We start from the raw sequence: 9,642 nt of genomic DNA on the forward strand, positions 1-9,642 counted from the left end.
TTGTCAAGTATGGCCCCACAGGAATATTTCCAACTATAAAGTAGTTATTACAACCATAACAGTAAGTCTGTCATAGGGAATACGGCACGCTGATAGCTGGAGCAAACCAAACCCAACACGACAGGGTAAAGGCTGGCACAAGCAGGGCACAGGATCTCTGTGAACAGCCATGACTGCAGTTCAGAGCCTGTGCTGGTTACATAGGCAAGCCCATGGAAAAATGGACTAATTAAAGAAGATGAATGATCAGTCTCAGCAAGATCTTGGCTTTTGCTTCTCTCATTTATCCATACACGGCTCTTTGTTAAATCACGAGGGGTTTTTATTCACATGTATAACTGCTTACAGATGTTCCCATATGTGTTTAGCCAGCAAACTCACATTACAACTAAAGAAATGCAAAAAAACCCCACTACCTTGTGCAATGTTAAGGTAGAGCAGATGCAACAAAAGCTGCTGGTCCAACTCAGCAATGTCCACAGCTTTGGCCACTGCACAGAACCCCACCTGTCTCTTGATTCTCACTGAGAACTTGGCTTAAATGGAATGAAAACCTCTCCTTTGATGAAGTTTCTCACTTCAGTGAGATAAAGCAAAACTCTGACTGATGCTGTACATCATAACTAATGCTCTTGTTACCTCACATTTTTCCCAGCAAATTTTTTTTATTTAATTTTGTTACATTTAGTATCCTTTATTCCTACACAGCCATGCCTGGGTATGGCTTTTCATAGGACCCAGGATGAGTTATGTTGCTTTCTTTCAAGCTCACAAGCTAAGCTCACCTCCCAGTAATAAATCCTCATGATTCAGGCTTTAGCAGGGTTTCCATGACTGTCATCCATCTCTTGGCACAGCAAATAGGGTGATAATTCACAGGGTGGAGAGAGTGTTGGGGGAAAGGCCCTCCCTGGCTAATTGGAGGGCAAGACTCCAGGAACAAGCTGATGGCACTTTGGATGCTGCTGTGCCTGTGATGCTGAGTGCTGATGCTTCCTGAGAGCACTTGTGCTTGCTTGTTGATTCATGTCACCCACGTCTCGCTTCACCCTCTCTTCAGCAAGAGGGAGAAGGGGGAAAAAGGCAATTGCCTGTGCTTATCAGCATGGGTGTTAAAGCAGACTCTCAAACTGACATAGTGCTGGGAAGGATGGAGCAGGGAAAGTATCCACAGCCAGCTTTTCCTCTCCCACTGCATGGGTGGCCATGTTCTCCAAACCTATTGCAATGGGGCAGCTGTACCATGGTGCAGCTGGGTGCCAATGCCAGTTTCACTGAGACTTTCCAAAGGCACAAGTGAATTGGGAGTGCCTGAAGCAATAGATGCTCTGCCTGTAACACTGGAGAATTGGAGGCCTTTAAAAAGCCTTCTGGTGGCAAACCATAAACCCACAGGCCAGGAACTGACTGCTCCAGGCAAACACTGCCTGCATGCCTCAGCTGGGAAACACACTGTGGGGAATGATGGAGCCCATCCCTGCATCTCTTTTCCTCCTGTTCATTTTGATTTTGAATTATCTCTCAGCCCTGACACTTGAGGAGCTACCTAGCTGGGATGCTGCTGTGCTTCATCAGAATGGGCTGCTGGGAAAGAGCCTGAGGGGTGACAGGAACAGGATGGGCTCTGCCGGAGGTGCCAGCGCGCTCAGAAAGCATTTTGCACTCGACTGCCTTCTGCTAAAATAGCTTGGCATTTTTGTTAAAACATATTTCTGCAAGCCTGGGGAAGAGTTACATGCAGTCATGCCCAGGAGAGCAGCCAGGAGTGCTTTTCAGAAGTGGGGTAGTTTTGCCTTTAATCCCCTGACAGTGAAGGCAAAGAGTAAAGGAGAGATTTAAATCTTCAAATCCGACATTGAGAGCATTGGCAGCAGCCCAGGTGCACCAGGGCACGTGCATGGACCACGGCTCATGGCACACAGCACGTGGCTCTCACTGGGGATGGTACCATGGGCTATGTGAGGGCAGCTGCTGCTCAGTGCTGCTGAGCTTCAAGGTCCTGCCTAATCTCAGCTCCAGGCAGAGGCTCACAGTTTCCCAGGCACATATTACCTCTTCTGCAGGGGGAAAGGCAGAGCTCAGCTCTAGTGTCTTGTCTTTGTTTAATCCACTTAGAAAGCTCCCCTCTGCTTTTCCCCTGCCTCTCTGTCCAGGATGTTTTATAAATAGCAAAGGTATAATCAAGAAGTCATGGAAAGGCTGCCAGTGACTTCCTCCACAGCTTCTTTAACTCTTAACTCCGGGGTACCTGTCAGCTGTTCAACTGTCCAAGACTCCAGTTTCCATAGTTGCTGTTTGTGTGTTTCTGTGCGTGTGAGTAAAGGCACCCAAAAAATCTCATGGATGTGCCCTTCCTTTGAAAATCCATGCTGAGACCATAATTTGATGACTGTTGTCTTTCTCAAGCAGTCGTGGCTTGTCTTAGGAGACATCTCCTCCCCATGTTTCCTACCCCCCTGTGGTACCATCTGCTTTTCCAGATCATCCTACAAGGTGAGGGGAAACACCTTGTGGAGAGCCAAGCTCCAGAGTGGAGCCTCGTAAGGTCCATGCCGAGGGCAAGAGGGACATCCACGGCTGCTGGGATGTGCAGGGACACCGTGAGCCAGCTGGACTCAGCGCGGCGAGTCCTCGAACACCGTCAGGTTGTGCTCCTGGATGTGGCGGAGCAGGATCTGTGCCCTCCTGTCAATGGTGTGGAGCAGGGGTCTCAGCCCCTCGGCGCCCCCCTGGCTCTCCCAGAGCTCCCGGTCCAGGCGCAGGGACTGCAGCAGCAGGCTCTGCAATCTGCCCGACCGCAGCCTGGCCACCGCCGCCGCTGGGAAGCTGCAGGGAGGAGCAGAGGAGACAGGGAGAGAAGGGGTTATCCAGGGAAAGCTGAGCAGCAGGGCACTGGAGCAACGATGCTTCAAGAGGAAATGCTCATGCAGGACAAGGAGCCTTCTGCTTAAAACTCTGCCCATGGTGAGCATGCAGGATAGCTCCATCAGACACAGACCCAAGCAAATTCCAAATCAAGAGGCCTCCAGCATGCCAAAATGCCTCATGGGCAATGGCGCAAGAAATGCTGAAATACCTGATTATTCATTATTTTTGTGCAGCTGCCAATTAAAGAGGGGAAATAGGCTTTGGAGCCTGCCATCAGCCACCCAGAGCAGAATAAAGAGTTAGTTTCAGGGCAGGGGCACGTGGGATGTTTTTGAGAGCCCAACCACCCACCCTGTTCTGGGAACATCCAGAACATCCATCCCCATTCAGAGGGATGCCCCATCAGGGAGGCCAGAAGCAACAAGAAGGTGAGCACACACAGGGCTGCTGGACATCCCCTGTGTGCCAGCTCAGCCCTTGCTCAGCTTGTGCACATTCCTACCTGCCTATGCCTTGCAGGAGCCTGAAGTTGAGCTTCTCCTCAGGGTGCTGCAGCCTGCCTGCGTTGTCGATGAACACCAGGCGGGACGGCGCGCTCCTCCGGACCTGCCAGCAGGATGGCAAGGAGTTCACCCAGTGCAGAGTCACCAGTGTGGGGGTTTAGGCTGCTTTTTAATGCAGTGAGAAAGCCTGAGTGTATTTGGGGGAATGTGGATGCCAATGTCTATGTCCCTCCATACCTCTGCATACCTCCCAGCCAGGACCCAGCATCACCATGGGACCTACATTCCCTTTGCTACCACCTCAGCCCTGCAAGTGCCTCCCAGGCACCCCCCAGAGGTGTTAGCCCCAGAGCAGCCCTTGGACAGCAGGGAGGCATACCAGGATGTGGACCAGGACCAGCTCTGCTGGATTCCGGCACTTCTCGTGGAGCATCTCCTCCACGCAGGGCTCAGAGGGATCAGGCTGAAACCCACAGCAGTAGCGGTCCAGGCGGTCGTGGACCTGCAGGAGACATTGGGGGACCTTAACAGGAACATGTGCCTGGGATGGGGAGGTGCTGTTGTGAGCTGTTCTTGTAGAGAGGAAAATGAAACATTTCTAGGGATCCTCAGGAGACGTGCAATGGAAAAGCTGCACACAGTGGTGAGTGAGAGGAGTGGAAGCACACATGCAAAACCCCTTTGGCATGAAGAAGGTGATGAAAAAGGTGATGGTGACAGGCTTTTCTGATGGAGCTCAGACACCTGGTACCTCCACATTCTGTATCTGCACAGACTGAAGGGGTTGTGCTTCCAGCTGAAATGAAGGTGTACATGATGATCAATGAATTAAAAAAAAACAACAAAGCATCCAAGGAAACCTAGAGTCTGAAACCTCAAAAAATAGTTTATTTTTCCCAGTCCTGGTGCGCTGTATGACAGTTTCATCTGGTTCCTGTCACATATGCAACCTTTCATCCATCCCTACAGTAACCTGAGCAGCTCTCAATGGAAAGATAAATGGAAAAGTATTGGTAAGGGAAAAAGCAGTCTGTGAATATGCAGAGCATGCCTGACATTTAAGTTGGGCCACAGTGACTTGTTTCAGCTACATTTGTGTTTAATCATTTGCAGGTGCTGCTAAGGCTCCATTTTGCTCCTGCTTAAGCCCAGGCTGTCAAACCTCCTGCTTCCCATCCCGGTTCCCTGCAGAAACACTGGAGCTGCTTGACAACTTCCAGTGTTTTGACCACACCCTTGGAGGAATGAAGGGCTTTTAAAAGACATAAATCTCTGCCAGACTTGGCCGCAGTATTTATGGAGCTTCCTCAGCTTTTTCAGAAGCAGCTGGTACATCCTCTGTGGTGATTTGTGGGGCAGACAGGACCTTAGCTGTCAACACACCTCCCCAGAGCTGTGTGTTGCCATGACCCTGTAGGGGAGCTGCCTCACCTCCTCCTGATCTCAAGGCCTGTTTACAAAAAAACCCCATGTATATATATGAAATATATGAAATATATATTTCATATATATGAAATATATATGAAATATATGAAAATATGTATAAAGTACAAAATAAATCTATTTTCTGGTTGCAGCATGAAAATGTCCTACTTGCTGATTTGCTTGGCATTGCTGGTGCTGGCCCAGGAGGCAGGGCTCGAGGTGCAGAGAGGCTCCTGGAGCCACTGGGAGGGCTGGAGCAGGTCTCAGGTGATCCAGAAGGGATCTGCAAGTGACAATGAGACAGAAGCCAAGGGACCCAGAGAGGCTGCCTATTCCCTTTACCCTGGTAATTAGCACAAGTTACCAATTACAGGCTGTGCTTTGCCACAGAGCTCAGTCTGAACCCAAACACTGACCAAGCACTGGAGAAGATGCTGCAGGGAAACACAAATTGTGATCTCCGTGGCCATTCCATTCCCTTTGAGAAGAAGGATTAGTCCCACACTGGAGCTTCTCAAACGTCTCTATTTTCTGAGGTTTAATGAAGAACTCAGGTCAGTATTCCTCCATTGGGAGACATTCTGGTAAAAAATGAGCCTCTTGTCACAAAACACATGGAAACAGAAGAAATATCACATTTCCTCCTCGCGTCTCCTGCTGGAGAGCTCAGCACGCCAGTTTCTCTCACCTGATATGTTGTTTTGCAGGCTGCACAGAAGGTGAAGACAACCTGAGAGAACTTACAGAGACATTAAATGGGCTCAGCACTCCCCTCACCCACCCCCGAGCACCTGTGAAACCAGGGTGGGTTGGTGCTGAACCCGCAGGGGTGCGAGGTGGAGCCAGATCTGGTGTCCAAGTGGAGCCCCAGGAGAGGGACCAGATGGCTGTGGAGATGCTGAGAGTGCCCTGACATGCTGACAAGCCCTCCCTCCCCTGGCCCTCCCCTGATTTTCTGGTATTAATTTCTTCTTTCCGAAGCCTAAACAGCTCGAATTCATGGGAATTTTGGTATTATTGCTAGGACACAAATACATGAGTCACACCTTCTCCCATCCAAGCTCAAACACTACCAGAAGCTCACCTTCAGCCCCTCTTATGCCCACCCTGGGACATCCCCTCGCATGTGATAGGTTTTTCCAGTTATGATTCAGCCTGGGATTGCTTCCCCTAGGGAAATTTTTATTGCTCTCCCCCTGGCTGGGAAGAGGGTGTCCCAGGGCAGGGATGTGGCTGCAGAGTTCATTTAGATTTGGCTGTGTTTAAGTGCAGGACAAAACCATCAGCAGCTGCCCCTTTTCTACCAGGCTTGGCATTTTGACCCCACTAAAACTTTGCACATAGTGGGTGGTTCCCTTATGGTAAATACCAAGAGAAATTAACATCGAAGAAGCCAAAATTTAAGCGAAATTGAAGAAAACTACCAAGATTTCAATGCCAATGTACAACAGGGCTCAAAGCTCACCAACTTCTCCTTCCCCAGTAATGGCAGGAGATGCTAAAGCCATTTCTGAAAGATGCTACTCCACTTCTACAATATCCTCTTTATGTGACTTGTTCTGCATGGGAGGATTCTATTCGAATTATTGAGGAGAACCTATGGATTGCCCTTGAATTTATCATTGCACTGCTTCAGTCCTTGAGGAGGAACTCTCCTTAGAACTAGATACTTTCTCCTGCAGTCTCAGCCTTTCCACTGCACTCAGCGGTGTTTTGGCCTGGGGAAGGGAAGGGGGTTTGTTAATCCTCTCGTTTCTCTGGTTGTTTCAGCTAAAATATTTTCAAGCCCAGCCAGAACAGCTCCACCTCTGCCAGCCACAGTTATAAAAAAAGAGAGAGTAAGGAAAACATATTTTAGTAGTTTGAGGGTTTTTTATTTCTTCCCTTTTTTATTTGTATTAATACTTGTCCTTTCAGGCAGTTTTCTCTTGTCTGATAAACAGCCCCCAGGTGCCTAAACAGGCTTTCTTTTTCTCCACAGAAATCACTTTTGCCTCCTCACAGCTGCCCTCCAAGACCTGATAACTCTCTGGGATACTGTTGTAATCCCTCATAGCGGCAGGGTGTGATTTTCCAGACAGAAGATTAAGTGCTATTAATGCTGAGGAGGAGGAAGGCAGTGCTGTCCAAGGCATGGCTCCTTATTTCCAATGCCTGCAGCACATCCCTGAGTTTGGATGTGATGGGGCTGGTGCAAGACATGCTGCTTATCCCTAGGGATGCCCTAGGGATGTCTCTAGGGGTGTCCCAAGCCTCTGCCAGCACAAAATGAACAGCAGAAAGCTCTCCCACGTGAGCATTGACTCACCACAACTTGCCTGGTAAGTGCCAAACATGGGCCATACTCACGCCAAAGTACTTCTGCACAAAGTTCTGCTGCTCCCCAAGAGTGAAAATACATCCCAAGAAACCACAGCTGATGTGACCCCTCAGAGCAGAAGGAGACCATGGTCAGACAATAGAGGTGCAGGTGCAGGGGAACCTGGGTGCCACAGCTGATGGGACAGGTGGCCTCAACCACCACAGCCCTACCTGGAGAAGAAAGTCAAAGAGGGCCAGGCGGCTCCACTCGCTGTGTGGGATGCTGGAGCAGGGAGCATCCCTGGCCACCGGTATCGGTCTGTGGGGCTGCAGCATCTCCTGGTACTGCAGCCATCCCAGGGCACAGGAGTTCTGGTCATTGTTGGCATCCTGCAGGTGCTGGAGGTCAGGAGCCCACCAGATGATGGGCCGCAGGGCGCCGTCGGTGTAGCTGTAGGGCAGGAGGCGGCTGCTGAAGCGCCGGGCCACAGCAGGCAGGCTGCGGTTCAGCCCCAGCACCCTGTCCAGGTGGAAGGCCAGCACCTCGTACAGGTCCCCGGGGCGCTTGATGAGCCCACAGCGCCCATCCTGGCACTCTCCTTCCGGGCTGGCTGGCAAGACATCCCCCTTGGCATCTCCCTTGGCATCCCCCGCGGCACGCAGCCTCACTCGCATGATTTGCCCATGGGCAGGGACGCGGGTTTTGGAGACCACCTGCCCGCTGGACAGCAGCCACATCTTCTGGAGGTCGTCAGCAGAGAGCCAAGGGGGAATGTGGGGAATGTCCCTCTCCAGCCCCCGCCGCCTCCTGCCCCGGCCAGGGGCCTGCTCCTGCTGCAGGCGAGTGCGGGGCACGGGGAGCCTTCTTCTGTGGGCCTGTCCTCCAGACAGGGGGGCAGCCACCTCCCTCGGGGGCCCTGGGGGAGCCGAGGCCGGCAGCGGGAGCAGGGAGTGCTCCGGGGCTGGGGGCAGGTGGATGAGAGCCAGCAGGGCCAGGGCCAGCAGCGCCCCGACAGCTGCTGGGGCCAGGGGCTTCATCCCCATCCTTCGCCAGGGTCGCTGGGCCTGCGGGGACACAAAGGGGACAGAATGATGCTGGAGTGGCACTGCAGGCAGAGCCCTCCGTAGGGCTTGCTTTAGGGAGGCAGCCCCTCTGCTTGTGTGGTCCCTGCAAGAGGATCACACTGTGGCAGCAGGGTTATGGCTGGTGCCTTGATTTGTGCCAGAAATTAGCTGCAGTCCCTTCAGAAGCAAATCAGAGCAAGGGCTCACTCCCCACCCAGAGGTTGCCATATCTGCAGCTCTGAGATACAGGATGACCTTATGGGCAATGAATTTTTCATGGTCAAATATTTCGCTTTAAAGACTCAAGAAATGGAAAAAAAAAAAAAAAAAAAAAAAAAAAGAAGACCAAACTAGAGCAAATTCCTGTCTAGATGTGAACACTTTCCAGTTCCTAAGAGGTTTTATTTTTCAGACCTTACTCTGGGCACTGTCACTGGTTCCTATTCTGGTTACACACTGAACCCATAACTTGGATATCTCAATGTGTGCTGAGACAAGGCCTCTGGAGCTCTGCCCATCATTGTATCCAGCAAAAGCAAGGCAGCTCCAAGTGTCAGTCAGGACATGTTTTAAACAAAAGGGTGCAAACTCCTGGAGGAGTTTGGGACACCTCTCCTGTGAAGACAGGCTGAGAGAACTGGGATTATTCAGATTAGAGAAGAGAAGTCTCTGGGGAGAATTTACAGCACCTTCTTGTGCCTAAAGGGGCCCACAAGAGAGCTGGAGAGGAATTTTTTACAAGTGAGTGACAGGACAAGGGAAAAGGACTTTAAACTGAAAGAGAGGTTCAGATTAGACATTAGAAAAAATTCTCCACGGTGAGAGTGTTGAGGCATTGGAACAAGTTGCTCAGATAAGCTGTGGAGGCCCCATCTCTGGCAGATGGCAGACATTCTCCAAGCCAATCCAGTCCCTGGGCCACGCTGCACCCATGCCTCATTCACTCGGGTTTGGGCAGCCTCACACACTTCAGGAGGCAAGAGCCACAAAAAGCACCTTGGCACCGTTTCTCTGCTTTCAACAGGCATTTCCAAGCAGCTCAAACCCACACTGGAAGTCAAGGCGATGGTCAAGTGGATACGTTTTTTTCCAATTATTTATTTTGGAAGCACAAGCATATCCATGGCAGACACAGCAGGACAATATATTGCCAAAGAAGGGATAAGAGACTGTTTATAAGAGGAAAAGCTTGAAAAAAAAAGAGCAAAAAAGCTGGGGAGGTGAGAGCCAGCAGCCAGAATTACTTCCAGAAAGCAGCTGGGCAAGCAAAAGCATTTCCAGCCGTGGGGCTCTTAGGACCACAGGCTCCCAGTGACCACAGGGACCCACCACCAGCACAGCTCCTGCCCCATGAGCAGCTGCCCCAGGCAACCCCAGTGCATGAGCTTATGAGCTGACACAGCAGTGTCCTAAAATCCATCAGGTTTCATGTCCTCAGCTGCTTTAGGCAGCCCCCTGGTGAGGAGCCACATCCCTTGCA

The 9,642-nt window shown here is 50.9% G+C and overlaps 1 protein-coding gene across 1 annotated transcript; it reads right to left on the bottom strand.

The window, feature by feature from the left end:
• Positions 1–265: 265 nt before the first annotated feature.
• GASK1A (golgi associated kinase 1A) lies at positions 266–8,271 on the bottom strand. Its single transcript, XM_054630210.2, has 4 exons — positions 7,329–8,271; positions 3,751–3,873; positions 3,371–3,474; positions 266–2,826 (listed from the first exon to the last, which is right to left on the bottom strand). The coding sequence occupies exons 1-4, from the start codon at positions 8,139–8,141 to the stop codon at positions 2,616–2,618; spliced, it is 1,251 nt and encodes a 416-aa protein (XP_054486185.2). The 5' UTR covers positions 8,142–8,271; the 3' UTR covers positions 266–2,615.
• Between the last annotated feature and the right edge of the window lie 1,371 nt (positions 8,272–9,642).

Source organism: Agelaius phoeniceus, chromosome 1 (assembly GCF_051311805.1).
Source record: "Agelaius phoeniceus isolate bAgePho1 chromosome 1, bAgePho1.hap1, whole genome shotgun sequence".
NCBI lineage: Eukaryota > Metazoa > Chordata > Aves > Passeriformes > Icteridae > Agelaius > Agelaius phoeniceus.

Coding starts and splice junctions, on each gene's coding strand:
- GASK1A (XM_054630210.2), bottom strand. CDS start 8,141: ATGGGGATGAAGCCCCTGGCCCCAGCAGCTGTCGGGGCGCTGCTGGCC. Junction 3,874..7,328: donor TCTTTGACTTTCTTCTCCAG/GTAGGGCTGTGG, acceptor TGTCTCCTGCAG/GTCCACGACCGCCTGGACCG. Junction 3,475..3,750: donor TGGTCCTGGTCCACATCCTG/GTATGCCTCCCT, acceptor TCCTGCTGGCAG/GTCCGGAGGAGCGCGCCGTC.